General features: G+C 46.8%; 1 protein-coding gene across 1 annotated transcript in view; it reads right to left on the bottom strand.

The window, feature by feature from the left end:
- Nucleotides 1-1,955: 1,955 nt before the first annotated feature.
- The window catches only part of KCNJ4 (potassium inwardly rectifying channel subfamily J member 4), a 138,587-nt gene continuing 115,169 nt past the window's right edge, over nucleotides 1,956-25,373 (bottom strand). Inside the window, exon 2 of the mRNA XM_086936464.1 lies at nucleotides 1,956-3,346. Within this exon, the coding sequence (XP_086792590.1) occupies nucleotides 2,059-3,346 (1,288 nt within the window). The 3' untranslated portion in view covers nucleotides 1,956-2,058. The remainder of the gene's footprint in view (nucleotides 3,347-25,373) is intronic.

Consider the following 25,373-nt stretch of genomic DNA (forward strand, 5'->3'; position numbering starts at 1 on the left):
GGAGAAATTTTGACTACCAGCCAGGGGCCTCCACAAGGTTTAATCCTGCACTGGAGGTACTTCGTTTACAGTCTCTGAGCGTGTGAAAGTTGTGCAGGGGTGAGGGAGAGGTTACCGTGAGGCGTTGAAGATGCAGGCTGTGTAGAATTGAGGGACTGTGGAGGTCTAAGAATTCGGGCTTTTTGGGGCAGAGGTTACAGGGTAGTTATGGTTAAGGTTACACTGTGGGGTGTACTGAGATTAGAGTCTGTGAAGGTGTTGTAAGTAGATTAGGTAGGCAGCAGGACAAGTCTTCAAGTTATTAAGATAGATTACACATAGGAGGTGAGCAATAGTTTTGATTCTGTCCCTTTGCCTTCGTGATCTGGAAGTCTAAGAGGTTGCTCACCTCCTATGTGTTATATGTTTTCCTCTTCTTGTTTTCCATGCTTTAACTCTTACTAGGTGTTTGAGTCTTTCATTTGTGTTTTATCTGTAAAAGGAGAAGATGTGTTGTATATTTATACTTTCTTCAATATGGCTACTTGGTGTCTGTAGTCCTTTCTTAGTGTTTCTACCTTCTCAACCTCCCATAGTAACTAAGAGTGTTCTATCTGGTATGTGAAGATTCCAGCCTTGGCAGTTGATGGTCTGGTCAGCTGTGAGGTTTACTGCTATGCTGTGTATCTTAATAAATCTATCTTAATAACTTGAAGACGTGTCCTGCTGCCTACCTAATCTCCTTACAACAGAAGGCCTGAGATTAGGTAAAGTGGTGGACTGAAATTAGGATATGTGAAGTTGCGGGGTGAGGAACTATTAAGGGGAGAGGATGTAAAGAGTTCAGGAGAGGGTCCTGGAAGGCTGTCGGTTTGAAGTTTGCATATCTGATGAACTGAGGGTAGGGAGATGGATTGGGATTTGTGATTTTGTGGAACTGCATGGAATTAAAAAGTGAGAAGAGAGGGGGTAGAGGGTGGGGTGGATGAAGCCAATATGTTAACCGTTGAGATTAAGGCAGATAAAGGATTGGGGTAAAGGCATATGGGGACAGCTTTTGGGAATTTAAAGCTAATATCAATCCATGATCAGCGTTTGTTTCGACAGAGACAGAAAGCATGCCCCATCACCCTCACACGGAAGTAGATGTAGATTTTATTTAGTAGTCCTTGCACGGCTATGTACAATATATCATATAGAAGCACGCAACTGGAACATGGCTGCTTGCGCCCTCTTTCTCAACCCAGCATGTGCCCTTGGCCCCCACCAGGCTCCTCCTAGTCATCTTCCTCTTACGACTGATCTTCATTTAGATGCAGTCTATTCTGCGCTGGTTGTAGTTCAGAGTGCCTTGGTGGAAGTATTGGGGTTCCTGCCTTGAAAGTGTGTGTTGGAAGTCCTTCATCCACTGATATTTGCAGAGCAAACATGGAGACCCAACATAGAAATTGCATTGACTCGCCATATTTTCAGCCTGAGTAACTGGTTACCCCCAAAGGGAAATTGTGAGACCTTACAAAATGGCGACAGGTAATTCAAATTAGATTCCCAATTGGCAGTTGGACTGGTGGCAGAGTCAGCCACATGCTAAATGTAGGTCTAAAATGTGAGTGGCCCGACACTCAGCCCTTCTGGCGGTTTGGAGGCTCTGGCCACATTGGCAACTTTGCTAAACCCATTAAGCCAGTCTGCCTCTCTATGCTGAGAGAGTATTCAGTTGCCACCATTTATTTCCATGTCACCTTCCCAGAAGCAGACATTCTTCTCCTGTAATCATTCAGTCTCAAAACTAAAGTGCAAATTTGACCTAGAATACCCCACTATCACTATCCCACCTTCTTCTGTCTTGTAGGACTACCGGCCCTAAAATTGGAAGCAGGCATAGTGATATTCCCAAGACGAGGGTGACCCAGTGCAAAATTATCCCAGATACAGAAATGTACTATTCCTGAAATCCAGGCTGAACGCATGTGCAAAGTATACAGATGGCGCACCCACCACCATTTTTCGAAAGGGTTTAGTTCAGGTCATGGGAACATACTTGGTACCCTCAAAATTTCTGTTAAGTTGAAAGTCTTTCTAAATGGCTGATTCTCGTCGGTAGGAGATGTTGTCCAACGGGATGGACACTTGTAATCGATCTAGTTCCATGTGGCTGCCAAGCTCTAGTGCCCGCCTCAGATCATCATTCTGGGATGTAGCAGCCCCAGCCTCCTCCTCTTCTTCCTCGTCCTGGCTCAGGAGTGCCAGCTCGTTCTCATAGCAGAAGGCGCTGGGCGAGGGCAGGAGAGAGATCTTGCTTTCCTGTAGCTCACGAGCACTGCAGACCGGCGTATTTGGCACCTCATATGTCTTGTGGAAGCGTGAGTAGTCTACCTTGTAGTGATTCTTCTCCTCAAAGACCACAGGTTCGAAGCGGTGTCCCCACCGGATCTCGCTGGCTAGGTAAGAACTACGGGCCTGCGTGGTCATGGCAGTGGCTTCCACCATGCCCTCCAATATGACCACAATTTCAAAGTCCTGGCCCTGCAGGGCGTCACGGCTTACACTGTACAGGGGGCTCTCCTCGTCGATCTCATGAACAATTACAATGGGTGAGACTAAGAAGATGCGGTCAAGGCCAATGTCATAGCCCACGTTGAGGTCCCGTTGGTTCACCGGTAGGTACTCACCCTCAGCAGTCACATGCGGGCGGATGAGCTGGGCACGCACATGAGCCTCCACAATGTGGCTCTTGCGCAGATTGCCCACCCGCCACATCAGGCAAAGTTTGCCATCACGCATGGCCACCACAGCATGATGGCTGAAGAGCAGTGTCTGAGCCCGCTTCTTGGGCCTTGCCATCTTGGCCATGATGGTACCAATCATGAATGAGTCAATGACACAGCCCAGGATGGACTGGGCGATTACGGCCATGATGGAGAGGGGGCACTCCTCTGTCACATAACGGAAGCCATAACCTATGGTGGTCTGGGTCTCCACTGAAAAGAGGAAGGCCTCCACAAAGCTGTTGACGTGCATGACACAAGGCTTGGGTAAGCCGCCTCCTACAGCCATATCACCATGTAGGAAGGCGATGCCCCAGAAGAGGAAGCCGAAGAAGAGCCAAGAGGCCAAGAAGGCGGCAGAGAAGAGAAGCAGCATGTAGCGCCAGCGCGTGTCCACACACGTGGTGAAGATGTCAGCTATGTAACGCTGAGACTTGTTGCTCAAGTTTGCAAAGTAGACGTTGCACTGGCCGTTCTTCTTAACAAAGCGGTTGCGCCGAGAGCGGCGGCCAGACGAAAGCGGGTGTCCGTTCCAGTAGCCGTTAGTGTCTAAGGTGGAGATCTGCAGGCCTTGCTCATCTGTCGAAACAATGCTGTACCTGGAGGTGGGGTGACAGAAAAAGAGAAAGAGAAAGATGGTCAAGAGTGGGATGGATAACGAGCACCACAGGGGGATACAGACCTAGGGAATATGGGATTCTCCTGGGGGTTAAGGAAAAAACTCACACTGAGGTAACTGCTCCGGGGATCCTACGCTGATAGGGCATAGCTGGAGAGACCTCATACTGGCAGAGCACTGATTCAGGAAGCTCACACTGACAGATCACAGCTAAGATTAAACTCACAATGTTGGCACTCCTGGAGCGAGCTCACAATGAAAAGAGAAAGCACTGGCATATCTAGAGGGAGGATAGATAGGGCTCATGCCCACCACTTTTTGCCCTAACCCCCTCTCCTCCCCTCCCCTCTCCTTGTGCCCCACCCTCAAAGCTCCTGAAAGTATATGGAGCCAACAGACTCCACACCTTGTCAGTCACATTAATTTATCCAAGTACTTTTTATTCCAAAGACGTGCGATGTGCATAAAACATGTACATCTGACTTTGTTTGTATGTGTGTGTGTATATAGCTATATCTAAATATATATACATATATAGATATATACAGACGTCAGATATAACAGTTTTAAGCAAACGTGTACATATATATGGGTGTTCTATATATATATAAATATGTTTATATGCTATGCAATATATAGCGTATAGGATGCCACACTGCAGGAGTCCTACAGCACTGGTAGGGCATTCCTTTAGGAAGCCCCTGCTGGGGCCATATAGCACCGACGAGGCACTGCCAAAGGAAGCTCGTGCTGCTTGAGGCCTGTACACGGACATGGAATTACTGGAGGAAGCTTTCACTGCTAGAAGATCCCACACTGCCACTGGTTAGGAAAAAATACGTGCAGAACTTGAGTCTTATACCAATAGCAGTGCACTGCTCAGAGGAAGATCAAACTTCTGGAAGAAATCACGAGGACTGAAGAAAACTCCCAAAAGTCGAAGTAAAAGCAAGCCATGAGCACTCACACTCAAAGGACACTGCAGGATAAACTTTACACTGCCGGGGCACAGCTACAGGAAGGAACTCACAGTGACAAGGCACTGCTGATGGAAATCAAACTGAGGGAGCACTGCAGGAGGAAATGAACACAGCCAAGGCAAATAAATAAATAATAACTGTCATTCAATTCGAATTGAATTCAAATTCGAATTGAACAAGCTTTATTCGAGATAATTTTCTCATAAAAGCACAGCATAAAATCAAACATAACAGATAAAAACAGATCATTTAACATATACATATTCTTATAAAACAGTTTGTGCAAGCTCATACAATACCAAAATATAAAAATACACATATATAACCAATTACATTGGATTTTGTAAAAGGAGAAGAAAAAATATAGACCAGGTTAACTAAGCCCACCCATCAACCGCCGCCTGATTGCCCAAGCCCACCCCAGATATTTGGCTACCCCGAGAACTATCGACTCCTGGGTAGATGTACATAGGATTCTCATTGCCACTGCACTGTGTCGTGTCCCAAGATTTTTACATACTGGGGTAAGCCATGCCCTCCTTGGTGACGAATAGGCTTTGCAGACAAATAAAAAGTGGCCTAGGCTTTCAACAGCTGCTTCACACGCTGGACAAAACATAGTGGTCGGCCTCTGCCATCCCGCAGTTAGTTTTTTTAGCGGGAGGGAGCCAGATCTTAACTGGAAGACTAACTTCCTGTCCAGTGGGGCTGTGATGCTGTCCCAATAGTTTTCTAAGATAGGGCAGATTTTGACTTCCAAGAAGCGACCCGCCAAAGAGTCAGATCTAGTGCCTCTCAGAAGGCTGTTATCCACCCAATCCCAATATTGGGACTTGAGGGCTTCCTTACTTGGGAAGACTTCCCCCTGCGGGTTGGTCCAAAGATTAGAAAGACCCAAATTAATTAGCATGGCCCTTAGATTTTTTAGCCACTTTATCTTGTGAAAATTGTCTTCCTTGATTATTGCCAGGAAACCATCAGCATAATGCCTAATCTCTGGGGTTGTCCAAAGACGTCTCCAATAGAGAACAGGGCGCAGTCGCGCTCTATCACTAATTGACCGTCTACCCAGCTCCAGGAACAGTGGTATTAAGGGGGTACTCTGTGGGAGACCTGTGATTCCTCTGAGGAACCTGTTTTCAGATATCTGTAAGGTCGACAGGTTCTCCCAAGCCCATAACTCTGCACCATATAAGGCCGCACCTAGGACCTTTGCATCATATACTATAAGGACAGGTTTAATGGGTTTAGTCTTGGATTTTCTGTGTTCCCCCCGCAGTGCCCCTGATGATTGTCGGTGTTTTAGTGCCGTTTTTTCCAGGTGATGAGACCAACCCGAGCCCTCTGCTATTTGGACCCCTAAGTACGTAAACTCCCTAACCACCACTAGCTTGGTGTTATTCAGAGATACCCTAGGATGAATTTTACGGCATGGGGAAAAGACCATTAATTTCGTCTTACCCACATTTACTTCTAAACCGTGCTCTTTGCAAAAAACATCAAATATGTTTAATGCACGTTGTAGCCCTGCAGGAGTCTTTGACATGATTAGGGTGTCGTCAGCGAACATCAGGATCGGGACCCTGACACCCGCTAACGAAGGTGCATCTATACTCACGTCTAACATTCGCTCGACAATCCCATTAATGAATAATGAGAAAAGTAGGGGTGCCATGGCGCAGCCTTGGCGGACCCCCCTTTCCACCGGGAAGTCCGATGTTGACTCACCATTCCCTCCCCACTGAACTCTTGTGAAATTGCATTCATGCAGTCGCATGATTAGGGTGAGCAATTCAACCGGAATGCCTAGCTTTTGCAGGACCAGCCATAACTTGTACCTGGGGACCAAGTCAAAGGCTGCCCGCAGGTCGACAAATGCGACATACAGGCAGCCCCTGCCAAGCAAAACCGTCCTCCACCGCAGTATAGTGAAACGGAAGACCTGATCAATTGTGCTGGTGGCCCGCCTAAACCCTGCCTGATAGGGGGAAAGAGCGTTGTTATCATCCACCCAATCCATAAGCTGATTTACAACCATTTTCCCCATTACTTTTTGTATGGTTGCTATCAGACTTATGGGCCTGTAGTTGGCTGGGAGAGACAGATCTCCTTTTTTGTAGATGGGTATGATGATTGCACCTTGCCAAAGCTCAGGGACCACCCCACCCTTGGCGAGCAAAAAAATATACCTCGCCCATCTCTTCATGTCGTGCTTAAAGACGTCCGAGGGTATCCCGTCTAGCCCCGGTGCCCTCCCACATTGGACATTGCTAATTGCGTTCTCAACTTCTTTGAGGGAAAACAAATTGTCAGTAGCAAAGACTGGCAGTGTGACCTCCCCCATCCCAGGATACTTTACTTCTGCATATTGTGGTCTGAAGTACTCAACCCAGGCTTCTTCGGCTACAATATTATCGGGCCTTGCGGGGGTACCTCCTCTACCCCACTTAATAATTTTCCAAAAAAGCCTAGAGTCCTTACTACTAGAAGCCTCCTTTAACTCTGCCCAATGGTCTTCATCCCATTTCCTCTTTGCCTGGGAAATGGCTATTTTATACGATTTCCTAGCCGCTCTAATTACAGCACTGTCTCTTTCTCTAATGGCTTGGCCCAATGTCAATCGGGCAGATCTACACTGGCAATTAAACCACCTAGCAACTTCCGGGGGTTTTTTCCCTTTATTATTTTTTGACTGTATGAAACATGGTTTAAGGAGGGAAAATAGCTTATTATGGATGTCTGTAATATCCCTGGACCCGGGGGTTATTGATTCTACCGCTTCCATAGTGGAAATTGCCTTATCCACCTCAAGATTAATGAAGGTCATTGTTCCTTCATTTGCCAATACCCTTGGGCATTTTAGCCTTCGTGCGTCATTAGCCATTACTGGGATGTGGTCATTTCTTGTATGCATATTTTGGGATCCAGCATTCCACCACCTATGGGTCACACAAAGGGGATTGTGATCACTTTCTAATCTGGGCTTAATGGCCATATCAAGAACTCCCTGCCACAGCGGGAGACTACATATTACATAATCTATTCTACTCCTGCTATGGCCATTATCAAAGGTACAACTGCCCTCCTTGTCCCCTGGTGTTCTCCCATTCAGGGCTCTTAGGCCATACTCCATACAGATGGCATTTAGTAGCAGAATATCCTTCGTCCACCGCTTGACAGGATTTAAACATAAAGATGGTACTCCCCAAAGAGTGTCCTCATCCTTCCCTAAGAGATCGTTTGTACTGTCAAGAGGTTCGAAGGTCCTGTTTAGATCCCCGGCTACTAATACCCTGCTGTCTTGGGACTTAGTTTCTAGGGAGGCGGACAGCACCTCTAGGGTGGGAGAGTTAGCTGAATTGATGCCTCTTGCGTAGATATTATACAGGTCGATCACATCCCCCTTTTTTGATGAAAATATTAACAATTGTAAATCACTAATACCCAAATCCAACACTTTGATAGAAATTTCCAGGTCCTGCTTTATCCATACAGTGAGCCCTCCCATTGGCCGACCCCTACCTCCTCTAGAGGCTGGTATAAAAAAATGTAAGTAGCCACAGAGGAAAACGGGGTCGCAAGCCCAAGTTTCTTGGAAGCAACACACATCAAACCCATTAATATATTCTACCCAAGTTTGTGAGTCTAACTTGCTTCCCAGCCCAGCAATATTCCAAGATAAAAACATACCAAGGCTAACCTCGCCCCCACTAGGTTTATTATTATTGGAACATGGTTGAGGAATCATTGGGTTTGCAAGACTATCAGTTACCCTCACAAAACCACCATCGGTGTCATCATCCTCATTTGCTGTAGGTGTGGGTAGTTCCCCTGCTCCGTCATTAACATTTGCTACCCCGCCTCCTTCCACCACAATCAGACTCCCATTTCCAGTGTTCCTAGCATTTGGGATTGGACCAGCATTAACATCAAGTTCTTCACAACTCCCTTTTATATTACTATTACTTCCTCCTCTGCTACTACACAAATATTGGGGCGTTTGTCAACATCCCCACCCTTGATCTTGCCATCCAACCGGAGAGTTGGATTTCGGGCCGGTGATATAATCTTGACACTGTGATAGTGGAGCCGGTGTGGGAATCATTGGCCATGAGAGGTTGGGAGGGCTTATGTGTTCATTAAGCAGGCTAATCGATACACTGGTTGGACGAGGATAGAAGAAGGTAAGGTCGACAATTCCAATTCCTCCCTTGTTTATGCCCCATCCCTGTCTAGTTAACCATCCTGCCACCCTTGGATCTTGGAAGTTAACCACAATACAATCCCCACCCAGGCTTTTGGTTGTATAGCCTATCCAGTCTATTCTCCTTACCCCCAGGATTAAACCATCGACGTCTCCTGTTAGAGGCCGATTCACCCTTAACCAGTGCATGATCTTATTTTTAAGCATCTGGAAGGTTTCTCTCTGTCCTACTGGTAGTGGTGGAACATTTATGAGGACTGCTACATAGGGGAACAAATCTGGGGTAAGGTTCATGGGGGGTTTCCTATGTGGTGGCTTTATCAAGGGTGGTGGGATTGGTTTGGTAACTATAGGAACAGGGCGGGGTGCAGGTTTATTTGCTGCTGACTGGGTATTAGTTAGTGGGGTAGGTGCTGGAGCATTGCCTACTGTAGGACACACGTTACCCCCTGGTCCAGCGGTAGACAGAGGATTTGGTATTGGAGGCGGTTGCTGCGCCTCAGTCAGAGCTGGAATTACATTGTTAGTGGGATTTACAGCAGGACCTGGTGGTGCTAAATCAACAGGCTTAGAAGGTCTTTTTGCAACCGCACTACCTGACTTAGGTGGCAGTGGAGAGTTGGTTTGTTGCCTTCGTCCCTTTTCCTGAGTAGCACAATGGGTATTGCTCTGGGACTTACTACTTACATCTACCCTTACATGAGTTTTTATCAACGCTTTTGGTGAGAAGAAATTGTCTAGCGTTACCTGTTCAAAATGGTCTAGTCGGTCAGAGAGCTTACTAATTCGTTCCTCTATCGGGGAAAGAATTGATCGAAGCAACTTTTCTAAGTGGGAATCAAGTTTTGGAGGGGTGATAGCTTATCATCAATTGGGAGACCTGTCACTGGGGAATTAATGCTACTGGGATCTGGGCTGTTTAATAAAACAACATCCCCATCCTGTACACTTCCCATACTACAACTTGCTTCAGTGACAGCCTTTCTAGGACACGTACTTTTATGTACCTTTCTATGTTTTTGTGGGGGTTTAGAAAATTGACATTTTCTTGGTACAGTAGTCCTTTTCTTTTCGATCCGAGCTTGGGTTGGGGCAAGGTAACCTGGGCACCTGGTTCTGAAAGTATCATGGGATCAATATGACTCACACAAGGAGAAATCAGTTCAGTTACATTGTCCTTGCTTGTTTCCTTGGTGGGTACATCATAATGTTCAGTTACAACAGGGAGATTTACTGAGGATAACGGTGTTACCAATGCAGGGTAGATTTGAGCAGGGTGCTTGTCCACAGAGTTTTTAAGTAGTTCAATAGACAATCTGCGCTCAGCGCGCCTCTCTGCAAGTGTTATCTCTTTGTCAATGTTTTGGGATGGGCGGTTAAAGAAGAATTTATCCAGTGGTCCGATTACCAGTGGTCCAGTCTCAACAGGTGGGGTCGTCGGAATAGTACTACTTGGGGAAGCAGACATTATTATTGTGCTCACCAACCTTATTACTAGACAACAATGTAAGGCACTTATCTATCACTTATTGCAATACGATCCGTTAAGGGCAATATCAGAGGACTGGCCCAGCCCGGCCTCCTTCGGCCCCTGACGGCCACAGACGGTCCCGCCCTTGTCCCGGGCTTCTCCCGGCACGCTCCCGCTCGCTCCCGCGGAGCGGGGACAATGGTCTGTTTTAAACTCTGTTGGTGCTTGCTAATTGGTTGGCGGACAGGGGGGTGTGGCCAGCGGGGAGAGCAGCCCAGGTGTGTAGAATGGGCGCGCAGGGGCTCCTGGACACTGGAGTCCCTGCCTGCGTGCTCGCAGCCCCGCCAGCTCTCTTACCTGCCCGCGCCTCCGGTTCTCAGCTTCCACAGTGACAGCAGCCTCTGGGGCACAAGGCGCTGCGGGACCCGCGAAGCGGGTCCGGCGAGGTCAGACAAGTTCAACAGACCCTGAAGCAGGAATTCCTCTGTGGGGATAGCTTTCTATCCGGTGAGAAGCTTGGCAGTCAGACCAACAGTTAGAGAGGGGTTCCGTAGGTCTGTGCAGGCAACCGGCTTTTCAGGCTAACAGGCGGGGGCGTGGCCAGCGGGGAGAGCAGCCCAGGTGTGTAGAATGGGTGCGCAGGGGCTCCTGGACACTGGAGTCCCTGCCTGCGTGCTCGCAGCCCCGCCGGCTCTCTTACCTGCCCGCGCCTCTGGTTCTCAGCTTCCACAGTGACAGCAGCCTCTGGGGCACAAGGCGCTGCGGGACCCGCGAAGCGGGTCCGGCGAGGTCAGACAAGTTCAACAGACCCTGAAGCAGGAATTCCTCTGTGGGGATCGCTTTCTATCCGGTGAGAAGCTTGGCAGTCAGACCAACAGTTAGAGAGGGGTTCCCAAGGCAATGGGGGAGGGGTTGAACACTGGTAGGGCACTGCTGAAGAAGATCACATGGGATTGGGGAAGCTCACACTGAGGACATTCTGTAGAAAACGTACACTGAGGGCAATGCCAGAATCTTCACTAACAGCACTGCAGGAGAAGGTTCCGATTGGAAGAACGCTGCTGGAGGAAGCTCACAGTGACAGGCAACAGCTGTGGGAAGCTCACACTGAAAGGGCAGAGCTGAAATAGATCTCACCCTGACAGGGCACTTCTGACAGGGAGATCACACTAATAGAGCATTGCTGGCATGGAGCTTTCACCAAGAAAGCACTGCAGGAGGAACTTACAGTGATAAAATAATACTACCGGGAAGCCCAGACTTACAGGACAGAGTTAGATCAAGCTCACACTGGCTAAGCATTTCAGTGAGGAAGGTGAAACGGACGTGCTGATGGGAGTAAGCACAAAGCGACGGCACAGCTAAAGGAAGCTCACACTGGCTCCTACTGCTGAGGGCCCTGTCGGGGAGCCTTACACTGGTCCACTCTTGAAGGAAGCTCACAGTGCGGACACAGGGGAGAGGAAGATCACACTGAAGAGAATTTCGAGAAGAAGCTCATGGTCAGGCCACTTACAGAAGCTCTCTTTGGCACGGCACTGCTAGAGATAACTCACTTTGAGGTTACTGCCGGGGAAGCTCACCAGAGGACACTGCTGGAGGAAGCTCACGCTCAGGGCACTGCTGGGAGAAGCACACACATAGAGCACTCCTGGAGGGATGTTACAATGGCATGGCACTGCTCTGGGAGTTCACCCTGATAGGAAACAGCAAGGGGAGCACAAACGGACAGGAGCGCTAGAGGAATCTATCACTAACAATACACAGGGGGAAGAGATCATAACTACAGGGCAGTGCTACAGGAAGTTCACACTCATGTGGCACGGTTGAAACGAATCCCATACTGATGGCACTGGTGGTGTGAACTTACGCTAAAAAGTGACAGGTGGGCAGAGCTTTGATTCAAAGGGAGCTCAAAGGGAACGTAAACACCTAGAGGGCACTGGTGGAAGAAGCTCAACATGCTGCTGAGATCTCACCCTGCTGGAGGAGACTTACGTTGTAGGAGATCCCTGGCACCTTACGGCTACTGCAGAAAAGTTTCACTGCTGGTAGAGGGTCTCACTGTCCGGTCTCGGAGTACTGACGGCCGCTGCTAAGGAAAGGGTGCAGCACTGGGGAGTTACAGCAATGGTTGGGCACTGTTTAAAGGAAATTCACTTTGCTGGGGAAAAAAATATGGCTTTCTTGGGTGAATGCCAAACCAAGAGCACTTACAGAGGCATGGGTGGGTACAAGGCATGGGCCTATTAGGCCGCTGCCCAGGGCACTGCATCAGGCACTAGAAGGAGGGGGTGGTGGGGTATTCCCGCAGCTTTATAATTTGCTTGTGATCCGCAGAGCAACGGACAGGAGGCATACAACTATCATTGCACTGAAATGTTTTACAGAGAGGAAGTGGCTTAATGGCTAGTGTGGCCGACTATGAAGCTGGGGAACCACGTTCGAGTCTGGAGGTAGACTCGAACATCCTGGGATTCTGGGCAAATTCTGTAAAGCAATTGGTATTCATATAAGGCGCTCTTATGCTTTTGGGTCCGCGCTATATAAAACTGCAAAGACAAAACAATAAGGCAAGCATAAGGTCAGGGGAAAGGGACTGAACTGGAAGAGGGACTGCGTGTCAGGCAGTGATTGTAAATATAGATATCCTGTCTTGGAAGTGCTACTTCTTTCATTTAGCATGATCTCTGGCTTTGTTTAATTTCAGACACTGCTAAGGTAAGGGGGCAGACTGGCACAGGGCATCGCATAAGTGGGTGCTGTGCTTTGGGCAGAGTATGGCTTGGTCAGGGCATTGGTGCAGGAGGTGCAGTGACACAAGGGCCCATTGGATGGAGGCCTTTTTACCTCAATTATGGCTGCCTTTTACTATGCAAGCAGGAAGCCTTGCATTTTCCTTCCGTGCTTTAAGGCCAGTGGCACCATGGCAACACCACAAGTATTGTTAAAGCTGGAAATGGGCTGCAAAGGTCCACTTCCATGTATATGCAACAACAACAGCATCTGGTGCCTTCCAACCCAGGAGAGAAACACCCCATCCACAAACCAGAAAGGGAACAACTAAGACAGAAAGGCTCCGTGATCCTAGACCAGGGTAGCATTATGCACCTCCACTTGTTCATCCCCACTCATTCCACAACGGCTCTGTTATAATTCCTCTCCAGGCTTCATACATGTGTTGGGTTTAAATGACGCAAATCCCAATAATGGTGAAAATGATGCCAAATGCCCTGTAATTATAACCCCTCTGGACTTTTAAGACTTAAAATACACTCCTCCTTTGCTGCTAGCAACAGGGTTTTTTTTGTTCAGAGGTAGTGAAGCAATGCTGATGGTGCATACTGCATTGGATTTTTAAAGAATAGGTATTCTGAAAGCAAACAGAAAGAGTACAAGCTGTGGAGACTGCAACGCAACAAACAATGAGCTCTGATGAAACGTGTAATGTAAACATTCACCAGAAATGAAATGAAATGAAAGAGCTGCAGGTTCTGCCGGCCTTGATTGCTTTTTATTTAATCGTTTGTTCTAGTTGTATAGCGCTTGCACTAAGGCACTGTAGCTTGTAAGCGCTAGGGACAGTGGGTGGAACAGTAACAATGGGTAATGAAGCAGCAAATATAATATTTTACTGATATTCGTATTGGGGAAGTTGCTTCTTGTAAAGTTGCTTCCTTAGCGTCAACGATATGGAACAGTTGAGATGTGGAGATATAATATGCTGTGATGTCACTTACCGTAATATCACTTACTGCCAAGTCACTTTTTGTTTATGTCACATCCTGTGAAGCCAGTGCAAAAGAAAATTAGGGGGGGGGTCATCATTCTTCCCCTTTCTGCCCTCGGCCCCAAAAATCCTGAAACCGGTCCTCCTCAAGGGGCAGTGCAGAGCATATGATACAGCCTGCAGAGCGGATTACCTAGCGGATCTTAAACTCTATCTTTGCCATATTTATCAATCTCTGTGTGATTATTATACCAACACAATCCAAACTGTCCAACGCTCTTCTCGTGAACTTTTTTCTATTGTCAAATATATCTCCTTTCTGTCTCAAGTCCCAGCTTCAACCCCGCCATCAGAGGCTTTAGCTCAATTTTTCTCCGAAAAGGTAGCAAACATTTATGCCTCCTTTCCCGCTATGGCCAGAGCATTTCCTTACCCTAATGTGTGGTTTGATTCATCAGATGATCGGTCTAAGCTGTTGAATCTCAATCCCATCGAATCTGAAGATCTGACCCTACTCTACCCTTCATCAAGTCTGGCTCCCTGCTTGATCCAGTACCCCTCTCCATCCTGGATTAAGGCCTGGAGGTTGTTCATCCTGTTTTATGTGAGCTATTAAATAGCTCCCTGGCTTCTGTCCCGGTCCCTGGTGGAAGCATGCTATGGTGGTCCCACTCTTAAAAAAACATTTGTTGGACCCCAGCAAGGCTGAAAATTATCGTCCCATCTTGCTGCTTCCACTATTTACTAAGATACCCAAAAAACATGTCAATAAGAAGCTCTCCAATTGCACTGAGGTCATTGACTTGCTTCATAAGACTTTGGCGGGCTTTCGCCCCTACTATAGCAATGAGTCAGCCTTGCTGCTAGCTGCTGAATCAATTTGCCAGATCTTGGATGCTGGTGACTCCGCAGCACTACTAATGTTGGATCTCAGTACTGCATTCACCACTGTGGCCCACAGCAATTTGAGAAAGACTTTGGAACGGTCGCATTGACCACAAAGTCTCAATGTGGTTTGCCTCCTTCATGCAAGAGTGCACCTTCCAGGTATCCGAAAAACCTTTCCTCTCTAAGGTGCTACTCCTGCAGTAAGAAGTGCCTCAGGATACTCCCTTAGTCCAACTCTCTTTAATATATATGTTCGTCCTCTGGCTGAGGTTATTTAATGTTATAGGTTTACCATCTCTCATACACGGATGACACTCAGCTTATCATTACTCTTTCACAGAATGTCAATCATATGGCCTCCTCCCTCTGACTGCGCTTTGCGGAAGTCGCCATATGGATGGACTCCAACTGCCTCAAATTAAATGCAGGGAAGACCGAGGTACTGATCCTAGGTAAACAGCCCAACATCTTGTCTACTGTCGGGTGGACCAATAGCCTTGGTCCACTAACTCTCCCCAAACCTAAGGTAAAAAATCAGCCCATTTGATGATAAACTCTCCTTTTGTAGCCTAATCACAGCACATGCAGGAAAACGATTTCGGCTGTTAAAGACTAAAAAAAGTATTCGCTTTTTGCTAGAGTCTGCCTAAAAAAACAGTTGTCCAAACTCTGGTTATGTCTAGGCTGGACAACTGTAATGCTTTGTATCTTGGTGTGTCTCAACCATGTTTGAATAGACTTCAACATGTAAAGAATGCTGCAGCACACCTTTTGCAGAATCTTCCACAACATGCTTCTAATAGAGCTGCACTTATCAAGATGCACTGGCTTCCGCGGAAACAGAGGATGCCCTCTAAAGCCCTTTCTATTGTTACAAGGCCTTAGCCAGCAATGGACCCCTTTATCTCCAAACTTTCACCAAACCTTATGTACCATCTAGGAATTTGAGATCTGCAGATGTTAAGTTTGCCATTATTCGCAAATCGAAGAGAGCTCGAATTGGTGGTAGGTCCTTCAATTATCTAGCACCCAAACTTTGGAACTCTCTCTCTCTTCCTTCCAGTTCTAAAGGCCCAAGCGGAAGTTCTTTTTTAAAGAAAAATGTTAAACTTGGATGTTCAGGTCTGTTTTATCTTGTGGTAATATAAGCATTTTCTCTCACGTGACTCTGGACCTTGGTGCTCGGGCACTTCATTTGAAGTAGCTAGGCTCTTTACAAGACTTGCTATTATTATTAAACATTACACAGGTAGACACAGCTACAGGAACGCACTTTGACAAGACACTGTTGTGGCAAGCCCACATTAAGAGGACGCTCATGAGGGAAGATCGCAAGGGGAGCTCATAATGAGAGGACTGCTGAATAAAGCTCTTATTGAAGGCACTGGGGAGGAGGTTCATAGTAGCAAGACAGTGATGGGGGGAGCTCACACTTTCAGGACCCTGCTGGCAGTAAGCTCACGCTGGCAGGTCACTGCTGGGAGGAAGCATTACAGAAGGCACTAGCAGTGACAGGCATAGCTACAAAGCTCACACCGAGGCACTGTTGGGTCAAGCTTGCACTGACAAGGCACTTATGTGAAGAAAGTTACACTGAGGGAACATGGGGCAGGGAAGCTCACACTGACAGAACACTGTTGGAATAAGGGCATATTGCAGACACCCATAGAAGAAGCTCACACTGGCAGGGCACTGCTGAAAGAAGGGGAAGCTCACAAGAGGGCACTGCTGAGGGAAGCTCATACTTAGGACCCTGGAGAAATCAAACAGTGAGATCAGTTCTGAGGAAAGGTCACACTGAAGGTACTTCTGCATAGAAGCTCATATTGTAGGCACACTGGTGAGCCCGCCCTGATAGGCCATTGCTGGAGGAAGCTCACACTGAGGGTACACCAAAAAGCTCACACTAGAGGGTACTTCTGGAAGAAGCTCACATCAGGCTACTGTTGGGGCAAGTTCATACTGAGGACACTGGAGGAAGAACAGTGAAAGCACTGCTGCAGGAGTCAACTGGGCGACAAGCTCACACACGAGTGCACAGCTGAAGAAAGTTTCCTTTGAGATCACTTCTGTGGGAAACTCACACTGAGGGCGCTGCCGGAGGAAGCGTTCATTGAGGCCACAAGTAAGAGGAAGTTCACGGGCACCGCTGCAATAAATGTGAGCATACGTAGAAGCTCACGCTAGTGCCGTACTGTTAGAGGAATCTCGCACGGAGAATACTGCTGCTGAAAGCTCACACCAAGGGGCCTGCTGAAGAAAGCTCGCACCGATCTGTGATGTTCCAGAAGGTTCCAGCGCGTTCCATTATATAACATTTCACTTGTCAGGGGGCTGTTCTAAAATAACCATCTGTGGCTATGTTTATGTGCGATGGGGGCTCAGGACCACTCGGTTGCCGCGGCAACCTGCGGGCGTCGCGGCGCGGAAAAAGATGCCGCAGCCTGTAATTTATCCATCAAGCGGGGTGAAGTCAGACTCCCCGGGCCGCGGAGCGTCGCCGCGATCCAAAGGGTAGCATCGCCGCGAGAGTCACGCCGTCCGGCCACCTCTCTGCGGGGGTCTTACACGGCTCACTGCCCCCAGTCCGTGTCAAAAGGTCATAGGATCGCTGGTGAAAAGTAATGTATTGAGGCCGTGGCATCAGCAACCACTGCTGTTAAATCCGCACGGCCGTCGGCCCTACGCAACCTTCCGTCGTCGTGACGTCAGCCTTACGCAACCCTGGGGTCAGCGTGACGTCCATGCACTAAGGCTGTGTCATCAACAAACGACCGCAATTCACCCGTGCGGCCCTTCTCAACCACCTGTCACCGTGACGTCAATGGGCTGACTTCAAACCACCGCGGTCCCTCCATAAACGACCCGCTGCGCGGCAGGGCTCCGACACCGTGACATCATAAAACCTTTTCAGTGGCTCCATGCAGCCTGATGTACCCTGCTGTGACGTGAAATAACCTCTCTCATGGGGCTGGTAACACCTGTCATCATGTCGTCAGAAATCCACCACGAGCCAAAACGTCATCCACCGTTCGTGGCCCTAAGTGCCACACCGTTTCTACCGTAGTACTCTCCGAAAGCCTTCATACCACACCAGTAGCCTCATCATCAGGATATATCACAGAAAGCTGCGTCGCATATAATCGAAAATAAGTAAAAACAAAACACCCGGCCACAATCTGTTACAGCAGAAATTTGCACTGACATATGCCCTACAACTGCGTCATATTAAAACAGAAATACATCACAATTCAGAACACTGCGACCAGGGGCGTAGGAGACACTAAATTTCTGGGGGGGACAGGGACAACCTTGTGGTCTTTCCAGTGACCCTTTAGAAATCGCCTGTCGCATGAGACAGACAGCCCATTTATATGATCACATAGTTTTAAAGTGTAACATTGAGAAAGGCACGCATGTTGCCACAGTTTGTAAGCATTCTTTATTGTTATTTGTATTCACAAAGTAATTAGACACATTTGGAAAAATCATGTATACTTTTTATAGTGCTACTCATAGTTCACTCAGTTCTATGATCTGCAAGGTACACGTTCTTTGAAGCAGGCACATTAACCCTCCGCCCTACTTTACGATGAACTAAAACTTCCACTAGACAACATTTCGAACTCTTATTAGTAGGAACATTAATAACCAGCGTTATCTTGACATTTTTATTGTTGCGGGAAAACTACCTGATGCACAAGGAAGTTCATTTACTTTTAAACCATATATTATTTTTAAACACAGTGCCCCCACCAAAGTCAACGCCAGGTGCGGCTGTACCGGTTGCACCGCCTTAAAGCAAGTCCTGCTCCCAGCAATGAGGTAGGACAGGCATTTACAGAAGTGGGGTCAGAGCTAACCTCATAGCCATTATAGGAGGAAAAAGATCTATGTAAGTGGTGGAGTTTAATATACCACAAACTGCAGCAAACAAAATGATTTAACAGATTTCTTGTACATGATTTAAGGGAAAGTAGACTTCAACTACGGAGAATTGTTAAAAAAAATTGGGATCAAATTTCGAAAAACGCAGCAGACCCTTAGGGGGCATTCATGAAATATATTCCAGTACTTTCATGTTGTACCTTGGAAGCCTGGCTTTTCCTAGTAGTAAATCTGATTTTTTTTAAATGTCTTAAGTCAGAAATAACTTCCACTATACCAAGGTCCTAATTTTTCCTGGGTGAGCCACTTATGCCAATGACTACATTCCATATGACAGTACCAGAATGTTACCATGGATACTGCAGCCAAAGTCATGGGTACCTTTAAAAATTTCCTCCAGTATACAAGAGTCAGAATTATGCCATTGACAACCCATTTATAAAATGAGTACTGGAAATCTTATGACAAGAGTTACCTCAAATATCAGTTCCAACATTTTGCTGTGGATCCAGCTCATATGCTAAGAATTATGTGCATCATATCAGGGCCTTCAGGCAGGTGTGGTGGTGGGTGTTCTGTGTCCCTATTGCTGGGTATGAATGGGTTATCAGCTTTATCAGTTAAACAGTTTGAGACCCCACAGCCACTGACGGTGCCTTCATAGAAGCATGTCAAGGCCTGCAGATGGCCATAGGTAACGAGTCCCATCCATATGCTGTTAGTGCCCATGTCCATAAGGCATGAATAACCTCCAGTATGCCAGACCAGCACCACTCTTGCATGCATAACAGACATACACTCACACATTCTCACTATATCTCTTGCACACACACACACACACACTCACACTTCAATTAGTACATTTGCCTTTATTGTGTTAGAAAAGCTTGCCCTGCTGTTTCTGCTTTACCTGCCTTGCCTTTTAGTAAAACTTAATAAAAACAGATTCTCTATACGTTATTCGAAATAATAATATATTGCCTTGACAATGTTTGTTACAAGTATGATGTGAATGAAAAATGCACTTCTTAAAATAGCTGTGCGGGTCTTATGTTTGGTTTCACGAATTGATCAAGCAGTTTCAGTATTGGAAATTAATTAATCCAGATTCTAACATGTAGTATCACAGCATCCAGCTGACCTTATGAAATGCTTGACTTCTTCTGCAACTATGGATTTCATCAAGTAACACTTTACATTTTGGGGTTTTTGAGACCCAACTTGCAATGTAAGAAAAGAACTGCATGTCTCAAGATGAAGCATTGTGGTGAATGGAAAGCTAGGAATGGCTGAAGCTGTCACATGTTCTTCAATCCAGCACCATACCCTAAAGCCTCCGCCCTAGTCTCCCTCCTTGTGCCATCCCACATTCTCAGTCCACTCTCTCCTCTTGCCCCAGCCCCATTGTTGCAGATGGAATTAGATAGGCATCTAGTACTACCGAAAGAGCCTGTATTCTGTGGGTGCCTTTGTACAAATTTGTTGATTCATGAGAGTTGTGTCTTGTTTATATGTGCAGAGTAAGAGGTGTGCTCATGTAAGTGCTGGATGATGGTGAATAGTGTGAGTGAATACAGCATGAGTGGTGCGAGTGTAGGGTGAAAAATGTGTCGATGTGAGTGTTAGGTGAGCTACATGAATGCAGGGTGAAAGGAGGGCCCATGTGAGTGTCTGGTGATATGATTGCACGCAGTGAGAGGAGCAAGTGCAAGGCAGTGTGAACGGTGTAAATGTAGGATGAGTGATGTGCCTGTGTGTGGTGCAGGGTGAGCTACAAGAGGGAAGGGTGATCAGTGAGAGTGACTGGTGAGTGCACGGTGAGAGGAGTTAGTGCAGAGTGAGTGGTGTGTTCCTATGAGTCTGGAACACTATTGTCTCTGTGTGCAGGCAGGATGAACTGGGTGTCTGTATGAATACAGACTGAGAGGTTTGTCTGCGTGAGTGCAGGGTGAGAGGATGAAGTGCAGGGTAACTGGTGTGATTCCAGGGTGTGTGCTGTACTTGTTTAAGTGATATGAGTACGAGTACAGGGCGAGTGTTGTGCCCATGTGAATGAAAATGTGCTTGCTTGAGTGAGACTACAAATTGAGCAGCAAAGTGGCACATGAGTGCAGTGTCAGTGGTGTGCTTGTGTAAGTGCAGGGTGAAAAGCATGAGTGCATGGTGAATGGTGTGAGTGCAGTGTGATCCCTGTGAGTTCAGGGTGAGCGGTGTACTGATGTGACCGCAGGGTAAGTGGAGGGAGAACGGCATGAGTTAACGGCAAGGGGCATTAGTGCAGTGTGGTCGCTGTGAGTGTAGGGTGAGCAGTGTGTTTGTGTGAGCGCAGGATAAGAGGAGGATGAATGGTGTGAGTGTAGGGTAACAGCGTTAGTTCAGTATGATGGCTGTGAGTGTAGGTTGAGCGGTGAAAGGGACAAGTGAGTGGAGTGTCATGTGCATGCAGTGTGATCAATGCGCTCATGTGGGTGTAGCAAAGGAGGAGGGTGAATTGTGTGAGTGCATGATGAGTGTGATGAACTCCATCCACTCCGGATCACCGACCGACCCCTGCCCTCACCACGTCTTCAACAAAGCCGACGCTGTCATCGCACCCCACCTGCGAGACATCATCAACACATCCCTCGACACCACCATCTTCCCCGAGAGCTGGAAACACGCCGAACTCAGCGCCCTACTCAAGAAACCAACAGCGGACCCCACCGACCTCAAGAATTACCGCCCCATCTCGCTCCTCCCGTTTCCAGCCAAAGTCATCGAGAAGACCGTCAACAAGCAGATGGCCGCTTTCCTCGAGACGAACGGATCCCTCGACCCCTCACAGTCCGGCTTCCGAGCCAACCACAGCACCGAGACCGCCCTCATCGCCGCCACCGACGACATCCGAGCCCTGATGGACAATGGAGAAACAGCGGCCCTCATCCTCCTAGACCTCTCCGCGGCATTCGACACGGTCTGCCACCGCACCCTAGTACCGCGCCTCAGCAACGTCGGAATCCAGGACAAGGCGCTGGAGTGGATCACCTCCTTCCTCGACGGAAGAACACAGAGAGTCCGCCTACCACCGTACAAGTCAGAGGCCACCGAAGTCATCTGCGGCGTCCCCCAAGGATCATCTCTGAGCCCCACCCTCTTCAACGTCTACATGAGCCCCCTCGCGGCCATCGTACGCAAACACAACCTCAGCATAATCTCCTACGCCGACGACACCCAGCTGATCCTCTCCCTGACCAACGACCCCGCCGCCGCCAGAGCCAACCTGCACGAAGGGATGAAAGAGGTAGCCGAGTGGATGACGACCAGCCGCCTGAAACTGAACTCGGACAAGACGGAGGTCCTCATCCTGGGCTCCTCTCCCTCCGCCTGGGACGACTCCTGGTGGCCTCCCGCCCTGGGCACCGCACCCAAACCGACAGACCATGCACGCAACCTGGGCTTCATCCTGGACTCCTCCCTCTCCATGACCAGGCAAGTCAACAACGTCTCCTCGGCATGCTTCAACATCCTACGCATGCTACGGAAGATCTTCTGGTGGATCCCCACCGAGACCAGGAAGACCGTCACCCAGGCCCTCGTCACCAGCCGACTGGACTACGGCAACGCCCTCTACGCCGGGACCACCGCCAAGCTCCAGAAGAGACTCCAGCGGATCCAGAACGCCTCAGCCAGACTCATCCTCGACATCCCACGAACCAGCCACATCTCCGGACATCTGCGAGCCCTTCACTGGCTCCCCGTCAACAAAAGAATCACCTTCCGCCTCCTCACCCACGCACACAAAGCCCTACACGACCAAGGCCCGAGCTACCTCAACAGCCGAGTCAACTTCTACGCTCCCAAACGCCACCTCCGATCAGCCAACCACGCCCTCGCCGCCGTCCCCCGCATCCGAAGAGCGACTACAGGAGGAAGGTCCTTCTCCCACCTGGCCGCCAAGACCTGGAACTCCCTCCCGACCGACCTGCGCCTGACCCAAGACCACCTCTCCTTCAGGAAGAAGCTGAAGACCTGGCTGTTCGAGCAGTAGCGGCTCCCCCCCCCCCAGCGCCTTGAGACCCCACGGGTATGTAGCGCGCTTTATAAGTGTCACTGATTGATTGATTGATTGATCGCTGTGAGTGCATGGCGAGGGTGAAAGTGAAGGGTGAGTGATGAGAAGGAGGAGTGAGGTGTCTGAATGCAGGGTGTATACCCAAACACCCGGAGTAACGTATCCTTGTATTGATGTGTGAGTTGTATATGCACAGTATAGAGCCTGGCCACATACTGAAGCCTTTTGGTTAAAAGTTGTGCTAGTAAAATGATCTTTGAAGTGGTAAATGAATTAAATTCCAGTTACAAAGATGCAGGGATCCTGGCACATTGGCAAGTGGTTTCTGTACCGTACTTCTAGAAAGTCTGCAGACAAACTCAGCTCTCTGACCTGTTTCAGACAGTCCTCGTCTTTGGTGTATTCCTTACAGCCATAGCCTTTGCTCCAGTGCCAGCAGGAAGGCAGGGTTATACTGTCCAGTCAGAGGAGACCCCAAACTAAGGCACAAAAGATGGAGAGGCTTCTCCATTCAATTTCCCTCATCTTTCTGTGGGGAACACCGCCAGGAAAGAATGGAGCTAGAGGGAGCAAAGGGTTTCCTAACACTACAAAAGGACCTTAGTCTCCTTCATTCCAATCCTTAGAGTCTGGTCCACCACAAACGATACCAGTAATGCATTGGAGGAACCCCACAATTCATAATGGTGTCTGGGCTCTTTCTAACCACTACCTTATGCACTTCGCCAGAACAGGAAATTAAAATGGATTCCTGAGTGCCCATCGCCTCATATAGCGTTTAATCTACACACACATCCTACTTGACACACATGAGCTACACACTCAGTGGTCATCCATGTCTAAGGTCCCAGCATCCAAAGACATTTTTGAGGATTACCTTCACAGGGGGGGAACGGACCCATCTAAAAGGGGAACCGCCCTAGAATTCCATCACTTGATTTCCTCCTAAATCTCAGCACATCGTTAGCAAAACGGATCACTGAAATAATATCGACTGACAAAATATCGACTTGCCAAAATATCGTGGACAAAATATCGACAGTCAAAATATCGAGTTTGTATCTACAAACAGGTAAGTACAAAAATATTGAGTACAAAATATCGTTAAGAAAAATATAGATGTAAAAAATATCGACTTTATTAAAAACAGTGTTAAATTAAATTAATATTAAATTTTAATTACTAAAATATACTTAAAACGACTTAAATTAAATTATAATAATAAAATAATAAATGAAAATAATAAAAATAATTTTTTAAAATCTTATTTGTTGACCCTGAACCCTAAAAATACCCCTTTACCCAAAAACCCAAAACTGACCCTGAACCCTAAAAATACCCCTTTACCCAAAAACCCCAAACTGACCCTGAACCCTAAAAATACCCCTTTACCCATGACCTGAAAACTGACCCTGAACCCTAAAAATACCCCTTTACCCATGAACTGAAAACTGACCCTGAACCCTAAAAATACCCCTTTACCCATGAACTGAAAACTGACCCTGAACCCTAAAAATACCCCTTTACCCATGACCTGAAAACTGACCCTGAACCCTAAAAATACCCCTTTACCCATGACCTGAAAACTGACCCTGAACCCTAAAAATACCCCTTTACCCATGACCTGAAAACTGACCCTGAACCCTAAAAATACCCCTTTACCCATGAACTGAAAACTGACCCTGAACCCTAAAAATACCCCTTTACCCATGAACTGAAAACTGACCCTGAACCCTAAAAATACCCCTTTACCCATGAACTGAAAACTGACCCTGAACCCTAAAAATACCCCTTTACCCATGAACTGAAAACTGACCCTGAACCCTAAAAATGCTCCTTTACCCAAAATTTATCAATATTATTTAATTACCAATTAATTATTAATTAACAATAACAATAAAGTAAATATATTAGAACATTAGGTGTAATTATTTTAATAATTAATATTATTTTATCAAAATTAATTACTTAAAAATAACACAAAACGATATATATAAAAAATGTACTCTAATTAATGTAATTAACTAATTACAATTAATTAATTAACAATTATTTACTAATACAAAATATATTCAAAATTATATTAATTAATTAACTAATTAATATTAATTAATTATCAATTAATTATTAATTAAAAATATTAACAAACATATATTAATTAATTAATTATTATTAAATTACTTCCCACCCTATTCCCCTATAAACCCACAACCCACTACAGAATTACATTACGCAATTATTATCAAAACAAAATTCATGTAATAAAATATTTAATAACATTAATACACACTATTCACACATATTATTACATAAAAATACACTATAAAATATTATATATTATTAAAAAATCGATATTTTTGCTATCTATATTTTATACAGTCGATATTACTTCACTTACCTGAAAAACGATATTTTTGTAGTCGATATTATGTCCAGTCGATATTTTGTCCAGTCTATATTTAAAACTCGATATTATGTCCAGTCGATATTTTGGAGTCGATATTTTGTCTCTATACCCAGCAAAACACCATCAGATGCACATGATCCTCCATCTGGATGTTGTCATGCTGAGTGCCAAACTACTTTTATTGTTTAATGGCTTCAAGCATCCTCTAGCATAACTGTTGCACCATTGGCTCTCTGGAGGCGCTTCGGAACACAATTCCTGAATTTCAATTGGAGATCACAGTATGTATCGTCCTAGTAGGTGCTCCTTGCTTACTGCTGAAACTCTACATTTACTAGGGATCTTGTAATCACTCAGCAGAGTGTGGGGTGCCTCTACATTAACTTCA

This window comes from Lissotriton vulgaris, chromosome 1_1, assembly GCF_964263255.1.
Source record: "Lissotriton vulgaris chromosome 1_1, aLisVul1.2, whole genome shotgun sequence".
Classification (NCBI taxonomy): domain Eukaryota; kingdom Metazoa; phylum Chordata; class Amphibia; order Caudata; family Salamandridae; genus Lissotriton; species Lissotriton vulgaris.